The sequence below is a fragment of the Poecilia latipinna genome, unplaced genomic scaffold, assembly GCF_001443285.1.
Source record: "Poecilia latipinna isolate Pla-1442-1.1 unplaced genomic scaffold, P_latipinna-1.0 Scaffold434, whole genome shotgun sequence".
Taxonomy (NCBI): domain Eukaryota; kingdom Metazoa; phylum Chordata; class Actinopteri; order Cyprinodontiformes; family Poeciliidae; genus Poecilia; species Poecilia latipinna.
Window position 1 is genome coordinate 266,636 of NW_015113050.1, and position 10,595 is coordinate 277,230.

The 10,595-nt window shown below is 40.8% G+C and overlaps 1 protein-coding gene and 1 long non-coding RNA gene across 5 annotated transcripts in view; one reads left to right on the plus strand and one right to left on the minus strand.

The window, feature by feature from the left end:
* The window catches only part of oprm1 (opioid receptor, mu 1), a 47,630-nt gene extending 40,522 nt beyond the window's left edge, over positions 1 to 7,108 (plus strand). For 3 of the 4 annotated variants that reach the window (XM_015038233.1, XM_015038230.1, XM_015038232.1), the window contains 4 exons: positions 1,477 to 1,655; positions 2,138 to 2,316; positions 3,248 to 3,431; positions 3,634 to 7,108. In XM_015038233.1, coding sequence (XP_014893719.1) covers positions 1,477 to 1,655; positions 2,138 to 2,316; positions 3,248 to 3,431; positions 3,634 to 3,639 — 548 coding nt within the window. In that variant the 3' untranslated portion in view covers positions 3,640 to 7,108. Of the gene's footprint in view, positions 1 to 901; positions 906 to 1,476; positions 1,656 to 2,137; positions 2,317 to 3,247; positions 3,432 to 3,633 lie in introns of all 4 variants that reach the window. The other variant, XM_015038231.1, reaches the window with a different exon arrangement.
* Positions 305 to 1,466, minus strand: LOC106951007 (uncharacterized). Its single transcript, XR_001425728.1, has 2 exons — positions 1,032 to 1,466; positions 305 to 843 (listed from the first exon to the last, which is right to left on the minus strand). It is a non-coding gene; the product is annotated as an uncharacterized LOC106951007 (long non-coding RNA).
* Positions 7,109 to 10,595: the final 3,487 nt, after the last annotated feature.

Consider the following 10,595-nt stretch of genomic DNA (forward strand, 5'->3'; position numbering starts at 1 on the left):
GAAATAAGCAATTATAAGTCTTTATTTTGGCCAAGATAAGAAAGAACGGTTTCATTCACAAAGTGCCCCGAGGTTACTTTAATGTCTTTTTCTTTTTACTGCAGCTCAGCGTTATATTATTAGAAGGAATTGCGTATGTCTAAGATAAAGTTTAAATACACTCTTCAAAGAAAAAGTAAGTAAATACAACGGTTATTCATCACACTTACAGGATATTCATCCAGCTGTTTCTGTATTAACAAATAACTACAGATCAGACACAAAACGATTTAAATTTAAACATTATTATTACATTAGTACTTTATTTTTTTTATAAAATTACACTAAATGTATAAATTCTTAATGCAATTGTTTTCATTATATATTCAGATCACCCATCCGTCGTCGACACCGATTGATCGTTAGGGTCATGGGGTCGCTGGTGCCCATCTCCAGCGCTCAGTGGGCGAGAGGCGGGGTCTCTATAGAAAGGCAGCAAAGAGGAAAGCTGCATAAATGAGACGGGAAAGTAGCTACAGCTGTTTTCACTCACCTCTTAATTTTTAATTCAATGATTCCTTCTGCAGAATTCCAAATAAAGGGCTAGTGGGGAGTGGCTGCAGTGCAAAAGAAGAATGAACAAACTGTCCTCTCTGCTGCAGGTGTTGGATGTTTGGATGGATGAGTCTCTGGGCTCCACCAGGAAAAGTCATTAATATAGGAACAGACATTAAAAAAAAGAAGGGAAACTGGCTGGGTGAAGATGAATGAGTCAATGCAGCGAAAGGAGCGAGAGTCAAATGCAGTCTTGGAGGAATTTCACAAAAATAGAGCAGCGTACGACATGATAGAAAAAAAAAAGAACTGTAGTCCAGGGGTGGCCAAGTCCAGTCCTCAAGAGCCACCATCCTGCAAGTTTCAGATGCATCCCTGCTTCAACACACCTGAATCAAATGACTGGCTCGTTATCAGGCCTCTGTAGAGCTGATCCCGGTCTGTTGGAGTAAGGATACTTCTAAAACTTGCAGGATGGTGGCTCTCGAGGACTGGACTTGGCCACCCCTGCGTAGTCGAATCAGGACAGGGTGATCAGGCTAGTCCTAGATCACATAATAGTTGGTTACTGTATTATATTTTTATGGTGTGAAGCGCTTTGAACTGCTGTGTTACTGGAGAAATCAACTTGACGTAACGAGCAGCCTGATTCTGGTGGACAGTGCAATGAATTGTGTGGGTTAATGCAGCCCAGCATCTAACATTTACTTTAGATTTATCCACTTGTAGCTTCGGCATCATTGAACTTGGAGTACAAAATCACTCCGAGAAATAAAAATGGATAATTTAAACTTTTCTGCACCCCTAGAGAGTCCAAGCACACACACACACACACAAAAAAATTAATTTAAGGGCTAAAAAAGTGTGACATGTCTCCGTTAAAACCAGGTAAAACACTTCTGGGAAAAAAAAGTACTTACGCATATTTGTCTTTCTGCACAGACGGCAACAACATTGTCGACTGTAAGCTAGACTTTCCCAGCCCTGCATGGTACTGGGAAACCTTGATGAAGATCTGCGTGTTCATCTTTGCCTTCATCATGCCCATCCTCATCATCACCGTCTGCTACGGGCTCATGATCCTGCGGCTCAAGAGTGTCCGAATGCTGTCGGGCTCCCAGGTGAATGCAAACATGTTTTCTTTTTTTTTTTTTTTTTTGCATATTTAAGGACAGATTAAACGAATATTCTTCAAAACAAAACTCTGATCTCACAGGCTCTGGATAACATATGATTGGAGGATTGGCTTTTATCTCGTTAATGGGTCGGTTTTATTTTAAAGAGTAATCAAGCACAATGGGAGACTGTCTAGAGCATGCCTTGAAATACAGTCCACTCAATAGAGTCCAGATAAAACAATTAGGCGAAATCAGCTGAAGCAGGAGGCTGTAATTTAGTTTTAATTACATGCTTAGCACTCACCACTCTGTGTGAAAGATAGCTCGGCTTCTGTGTTTTATATAAGAACTTTAATTCCGTATTATCAAAAAATAAGAAGTAATTAATGAAATCTTTGTGAAATTATTTCTCTGCTACATTATCTGTTTTTTTTTTTTATTGTGCTCCCATCCCCTGACAAATCTCGCCACACAAACCCGTGCAGGAAAAGGACAGGAATCTTCGAAGAATCACCCGCATGGTCCTGGTGGTGGTCGCCGTCTTCATCATCTGCTGGACCCCGATCCACGTCTTCGTCATCATCTCGGCTCTGATCAACATCCCCAGCTCCACCCTGCAGACTGTCACCTGGCACTTCTGCATCGCCCTGGGCTACACCAACAGGTAGCGAACCGCGCCGAACCCCCGGGGTCTGTTTGCTGTGATCATTTCTAAAGAGGATTAGAGGACATGGCAAACGGTGCAAACCATGTTTTCATGCCTTGCATGTAAGGAAAACGTCACACTTTGGTGCCACAGTAATTAGCATGGTCACTTCCAGTTTTTCCTCCTTTCAGACACTTACATTTACCTCCTGTATTTGGTAAAATTGCCTTTAAACTGTATGACTTGGGTCTTGTTTACTCACAATGTCTCATCTCTGCCTATTGGACTGAAATCAAAGCTAACGTTGTTGTTCTCAAGTCAACTTACTTTAGCTTTATGATTTGTATAATTGTCTGTTTGGAAGACCTGCTTTAGCTCAAGCTTTGACTTTCTGGTGATCTGGGATGCTGCTTTGATATTTCCACAAAATGTCCTTTCTTGAGTATGAAAGAATATTTTGCAAGGTGCCTCATTTAGCGAAGTACCTGGACAACATGATGGGATGTTGTCAAGCTTCCCAGTTATTCCTCGAAGTTTAACTTTGGTCATTACGGCAAAACACTTCACTTGTGGTTTCCAGTTGTATGTCTCCAAAAATTAAGGTCTTTATTTAAATTTAAATTAAGTTTTTTTGTAAAGCCTGGTGAAATGCCAAGCTCCTAATACACTGGGGGAAACCTTGAAGTCTTAAGAACTGATTACCTTAAGAACTGATTACCACCTTGTTCTAGGTGGCTCCTAAAACTGGGTGATAAAGGGTGCCGATTATTATAAAAATAAAAATGCAGAAACTCTCGGACAAAATGCATGTTTTGCCAAGTTGTGCCTCTCGCAGTTTTTCCACAACCCAATGTAATTAACATAAATAAAAAAAATGATGTTTAGGATTTTCAGTGAAAGTTGATTTCACCAACATTTGACCGTTTCTCCTGTCCTCCCCACCCTGCAGCAGTCTGAACCCCGTTCTTTACGGCTACCTGGACGAGAACTTCAAGCGTTGCTTCCGTGAGTTCTGCACCCCGAGCGCTTCGGTGCTGGAGATGCCGAACTCGTCCAGAACCGGAGCCACCAGCCGCAAGGTCCCCAGGCGTGAGCACAACGGCACAAACACGAGCGAGAGATCCAATCAGCAGGTATCCAACAGCTCTGTGAGCAGAAATAAATGCTTAAAGATAAAACCTTTTAAAGCTTTTCTACTAAACCGTCACGTGTGACTGTCTGTTCCTTCGCCTTTCGTTGGCACAAAGTCAGAAGTTTGCAGCTTGGAGAGACAAATGGAGGAGGAATCACCCAGACGTGACACAGAAATACCTTTTTTTTCCCCCCTCTCTGCAGGTATGACTAGCCTTGGAGGGGTCGTCGGTGGACTCCCGCTGTTGCGGAGGAGCTGCCAACGACGATCTCAACTCTGAAGTCACGCAGGTCACCACAGGGCTATAATTAGTGCACGGAAACCACACGAGCAAAGCCTCGAAACACAGAAACACGGACGAGCACAAATCACCTTCGCCGCTCCCCGCTTTCTTTCTTCTGTTCTTCTGCTGGAAGTCGGACCGCAAACCTGCAACTTCGTGCTTTGTGATTCGAAACAAACGATTCCATCTTCAAAGAAGCAAGACAGTTGAAAAAAATTCAAGCATAATTAAAAGAAACTCACTTTTGTGTAGTTTGAGAAGCACTGTAAGCTTTATAGGTAGAAATGTTCTCCGGTAACAAGACAAAAGGACTGATTGATCCATAAAACCACTTTTACAGCCTGGTAATATGGTTCTTTCTGCCTTATTAATCCTAACCTCCGGCCCCTAGCTCTCAGCTTATCTGTAACGCTTTATGGTGAGCTAACAAATCAATTGTTTGCCTTTTGTTCGCCTCCACATATTCTTTTTGAGGATGGATTTGGCTGAAGATTGTCGGAAAGAAAGGGTTTGTGTTTGTCACTGCTGGAAGACTGCGTGGTATTTTGGCCTTCAAAGAGACTTCACTGAATGGAAGGTGAAATTCGAAACGATTTCCCTCCGCTGAGCTTTTCAGAATGCCTTTGTGCTGCGGGGCGGCGGGGCCCACCTGAACAGTTAACACCGACCGCTCCGGCTTCAGCCCGTCGCCGTACAGCAGTCATCCCATTTCCTCACCTCAGATTTCACCGCGGTGGACGAATGAAAACTCGGACCTGAGAATTACACGCTTTCCTTCTACGGAACTGGAGGGATTTCTGAATGTACATAAAGGGAACCATTTGTGTTTGCCGCAGTGGATCATTGTGCCAAACCGTGCTCCAAACCAGCAAGAGGACGCGTCTGCCTGTTTGTGCAGCCTGCACGGCATGCCATTTTAGTGCAAACACGTGTCTCTGCTGGTGTATGATTAGCCGCTGTTGAGCAGCTACAGCTTTCATATGAAGGAACTTAAAGGCGAGCCAAAGCAGGAGCGTACAGCACATTGTGTCATTTCTATGTAAATATGCTTGTGCCGACATGTCGTGTATCTACATGTAAAAATGCCTTGTTCAGTCGCTCTGCTCGATATTCTCTAAACCATAATTTCTTTTATATAAAGCTCTGTAAAAGAGGAAAATCGTTCTAGATGTAAACTAACCTAAGTGTTCATCTGCTTAAATAGATGTGGTGAATGCAAAGTCATGAAAATTGTCGTCACCAAATGGAGATTTGTTTTTGTTTTTTTGTTTTTTTTTTATCATACATGTTGGTAACTGCAAATGTTTTCTAATCGATGTTGCAATGTGACAAACTTTCTGCTTTGAGTAAAATGTGTTGCTCACGTCACTCTGCGCAGATAATTGGTTAACTATAACTATTACTTGCACAGCTTTTCAACCATCTGTAAAAAAGTAAATTAATAAAATGCCAATTGTAATTTCTCGCAGATGGCTGAAAACGTTCAGTACTTTTTTTTAAGGTAGGGATTATAAATTTTGCAAACTATTGTGCAATGTGGAGATGCTTGTCTTGCAAAAAAGCTGAACAACAAATTGGGACGAGACTTTGTGGTTGAAGCGAAAGGCAGAAAATTAAATATGCGGCAACTTACGATCTGCCAGGAAATCTACATTTTTATATAAATTGATATAACTCATGAATATCTAAATCTCTTTGGAGGATTATTATGCAAATCAGTGCAAGAAGCTCACCGCTCTGATAGATGGCTCTTCAGAGAAATGTAACCTTGCTGTCAGACAGTTTGATGCCTCTAAGCCCAAAAGAATGTTCTTGGTTCATTTTCAGCAGCTTTCAACGGTGCTGCACTTTTCTTAAACCCAGAGTCTAAAAACCCCGACTGCTCAATTTGAATTGACGGCGTTTAAGTTCCTGCTGTGGGTTTCGCTTCTCATTGGGTTAAATTATGGAAGAAGCAACATCCAACAGGACAGACGTGAGACAAAGAAAGAAAATAAAAGGCATTTATTAATGCCTTTTATTTCAGCCTCACGATGAGAATGTAAAGACGACAATATAAACTGAAGAAATAATGATTGAGATCTTGTGGAAAGGCAAAAAAAGAGAAATTCAGACAGTTGTGTTTCTATGATTTAAGAGGATTTTGTTGTTTTTTTTAAATTTGAAATAAGAAATACAACATTTGAAAGACATGTGGCGATCTCCCTGTAGCTGAAAAACATCAGCTGTTGGCATGTTGGGTTAAAGCCTGACTCTCCATCCCACATAGATTATTTTAATTTTCATAAAAGGCTTACTTTATTATCTTTGTTAGTAGAAGGCAGACAAAACCTCCACTTAGTTTTTCTCCCTAATTTTATTTGTTTGCTTTTGGATCCTGTTTCTTTATAACTTAAGAAGAAAGTTAAGAGATATATTGGGGACAAAATTAAGCTTTAAAAGGGGTTTTTCGCCCATAAAGTCTCCTTGTTTCAAACAAAACGGGTCCTTCAGCATTTCTTTTCATGCCAAACTAACTTTCAAAAAGCATTTCTCAAACAGTATTTTAATTCAGTTTTCCTGTTCATTCCCTCCAACATGTCATGCTTTAGAAGAAGACGACATTTTGTCAATATCTACCTTTGTAGTTTGGTGGGTTTTTTTTGGTCTAAAATAGAAAGACTTTACTCAATAAAACTGGCATTTAACAAGTAAAGAACTTAGACTTTAGTTAGACATCAAATTGCATTCATAACAAAACATGTCGATGCTTTATATGAGCAGCCAAACGACGACCCTTGAGGCAAAATATGCCGCTTCATGAGGCCAATATGTGCTTTTTGAACAATTAACCAGTGAAATGTCACGGTTTTTAGGACGTAACTTAGATGATTTACTAAAAGACACAAACAATACTGAAATAATAAAGATGATTCTCTGTGTTTGACGCTCACAAACACAAAGCTACAGATTCCCGTTACGGGCCTGCTGCTTTCTGTGAATAGTCTTAGAATATAACGCTGTTCCTAAATTACTGCTTCTGTAATCAGATGCACAGACCTGAAGCTCGAAAGGCAGCAGAAGCCGCGCGGCAGGGAAACAGCATAACGATGTTGCATTTGCATTTATTTATGGCACAAGGACAGACGATGACTGTTCATTTCCGAGCCATTTCATCTGCGACGCATCATGACTTTCGCTGTGTTGTCGTAAATAACTCGTCCCGTGACTTGTCCCACGCCATGTGATCCGGTTTTGAAGCTGCATGTAATCTGCTGTCCAGACGCCGGGAGTCTCATTCATGGATGCCATTCTAAGACGCTTTACTAATATTATTATGGAAAAGAAGAGCAGCTATAAATGTCACTGGATGTCTTTGTTTCTTGCTCCTGAATAAAAACGATCAGCCGCTCTGACGTTTCAGTGTTTGGTATAAATTTATGAGCGATGGTCTGCTCTCGATCAAACGCTCCCTAAAAAGAGCTTTGTCTCTGTGCGCCGAGATATGAAGAGGAATAACAAAGAACGATATCAAAGAGTTGTGGAAGAATATATATTATAGGCAGTGATGCTGTGGACTGAAGCAGGTAAAAATAGGTAACTATATATAGATAAAACAAGTTGAGGACAGAGTGAGGTTCTGAAAAAAAATAAGACGACTGGTAAAAACTCTGTTGCTTTCTGAATTTGAATTGAATTGATTTTTGTGAGCTGAAGACAACATCAACACTTAAGTCAGTAGAAAATAACTTGATTTCCAGTGTGTTTCAGCTTGTGGCAAACTGACGAAGGACGCAAGTGGAAACGTGTTTCTCCTGAAACTGAGTCGTTTCCTAGTGCTTGTTGTTGGGGTCTTCGCCTCAACTCTTCTCTTTCCACCTTGGGAAGTTGGTGAAGTTGTGTAAGAAATGTTTTGGTTCTAATTGAACTGATTTTGCTGGGGAAAGATCACGAAAGTAGATTGTTGCTTTGTTCCCCCCATTTCCTTGTTGAGGTTCCTAGAAGACAATGTGCTGATTTCGATTCTTTTCTTTCCCTTGACGATCTGGTCCTTGAGGACTGGAGTTTGACTCCCCTCTCCTGGGTCTTTCTCCCGCTGCATTAACTTGATGTGCAAAAGTGGTGGTCAGACATTTTCCCTCTGGCATTTCACAGTAGAGAGCAGAAATCACAGTTGCATCAAACACACTTCCAGAAGCTGCAACGTGCTCCCAGACCATCACACTATCTCCACATTAGATGAGATGTTTGTCTTTTTATGACATTTGTGGACTTCCACTGGTTTATATTGTTTGTTTAAATGTTTTTATTTAAAATTTTTTGTCTGAATCCCATTTTCGTCGCAGCCTCTGAGCCGGGCTGTGACACACTCGAAAGTGAATGTCAGAGTCAAAGCGTGTCATCGATGTGACGAGACCTTGTGTCCAGTTGGGACAGTCACATTGATTAGTCATGTTGTCAATCCAACAGGTCACTCTGGAGGGATGCTAATGCTAACTAACGCTAAAGTTTCGATGACAAGTAATGAAAATTGTAATTTTGGCAACAGGTTGGACAAGACTCACATTTACGCTTTTATTTTTAAGCACTTTGAATTGCCTTGTTGCTGAAAATGTGCTATAGAGATAAAGTTACCTTGCTGTAATTTGTTGACAGACCGTGCCTTTGTAATTCTTACTTTGAGCACTGCAGAGCTCAAAGTAAGAAAAAAAAAAGTTGAACTGGGAACATGAAACCTTGGGTTATAATTGGGGGTTCAACTTTGAGCTATTTCAGAAAACTGGTTGATCTGATGCTTCACACATGCTGGAGAAACGCAGGCTGGTCAATATTTAGAAAAAAAAAAGTTTAATGGAAATGTATAGAAATATGCTGAAACGTTGTGGAGGTCAGGACTATTCAACAGAGAGCCACTTAGTACATTCTGAAAATGAAAGGAGAAAGCAGAGAATAGAGCACAATTAAGTGCAAAAGCATTTGTATCGTCTTCCCAGAAGTGAAAAAAAAAAAGCTTTTGTTGATGTGCACGAGCGACACAGTGATTCGAAGACTGAACAAGCACTTCTGAGAATTTCAATTCTGTCCTGAGAAATGACGGGAATAAACCTTCGATATGTTCAACATCTCAAGGTCCTGTCTGCGTTTCAACATGGCAAACATAGCTGGGAAATCTTTACCTAAAATGTATGGATGGAGATTCAATTTCAAATGAAATACTAAATAATTACATTTCTTGTATTCAATGTTGTCTGCTTTATTCTAATGAATCTGTCTTTGTGCTCAACCTCAGCATGCGTCTGGCTTTGCACAAACTCAGATGTTTCTCAACAAAAACATATTTTCAAGATGCAACAGAGAGAGAGAGAGAGAAAAAACTTCTATCCAAGCCCTTTCTGCATGCAGCACACTTCAATCCATCTCAGCAGGTCTAGAGGTCAAAATCAGTAGCTACAAATCATACAGTTAAAGGTCACTCAATTTGAAAAGAGCCTTAATTATGTCCTCTATCAAGACTGGGATAATGTCTGTGAAATAATTCACCCCTTTTTATTTGACTGGCCTGCTTTGGTAAAACCGTCATTAATGCATTACAGAAAAGGGCAAGCTGAATGAAAATGCGTAGCTGCATAGTTCTACATTTTTTTTTTTTTTTTTTTACGTTTTTCACAAATTAAGCCACACAGAAAATCGTCAGGCCCTCGTTAACACCTACGAAGACATCCAGAAGGTTTCGGTCTTTATCCGTTCAGACGAAGGCGTTATGCGTAGAAATCTGTCTTTCTAACAAAGATGAGTTTTTGCATATTTTCCATTTCCATATCGTTAAACAGCTTTCTAAAGAAAGAATAATAATAATAAAAAAAAACAAGGTTGCAGTATCTTTAGAAGTGCCTGAAAGGCATTTAGTGCATTGAAATGTAAAGACTTCCATCTCCGCCTGTGTTTACTGCTGCCGTGGAGACGCACAGCGTCTCATCTGATGAGAGCTGGCAGCCTGATTACTCCTGTCGCAGCGATTATGATCGACTGCTCGCTGGCCGCGCTCCGCTTCTGCTCTGACATTCAGACTTGCTGTGAAGGCCCTTCCCTCTTGTGCGGAGAGCTAATCGGTTAAACCGATGATGACCCATGAAAGATTTGAGCTCAGTGATCTGGTGTTAAAAAGGTCAAGTGTCGCCCTGAGGGAGAAGTTGTTGGTGAAAAATATTAAGAAGGACTTTGTTATTGAAGTCGGGGTCACCCAAAGTTTGCAAGGAGATAAAATAAAGAGAGAGAAAGAAAGTTTAGTTTTTAGTTCAGGAAACTCTGAGATGTTTTGTGATTGATTGTTGGAGAGCAGTAAACAGCTAAGCTGAAGCGAAAAACTGGCGCCGCTTCTGATGAAGCCGTGCTCTAAGTGTCTGCACTCGGTGAGAGTTGCTGTCCAATCAGGACATGAGGGAGAAAGTGACTTGTCACGGCGTTGATCCGCGCCTCGTCCCCAGACGTAGAAAGCTTCAATTTGTTCTGCGCGACATTTTCTGTCGAGTGGACGATGCAATTTTCAGCTTTCATGTTTGGCGCAGGACCCAAACGCAGACGACCAGGCGAGATCTGATGATGGTGAGTTTTACGGGGCGAGAGAACAGGTTACAAAAGACACGACACAGGAGAAGACAAAGTATACAGCAGTCTGGAGAATAGATAGAAGAAGAAGAAGAAAAGGATGAAGAAGACGATGTACAATCTAAATTGTACATCTAAAAGAAGACTGAACAGAACAAGGCTGAGCAAACCACAAACAGGAATAAAGTAGATCGGGAAGACATGCTAAGTGCAAAACAAATCAATCCTCTAACAACTTTAGTTAATTAAATCCAATCATGAATATTGTTACAGAGAAAAACACTGAATAATTTGTGT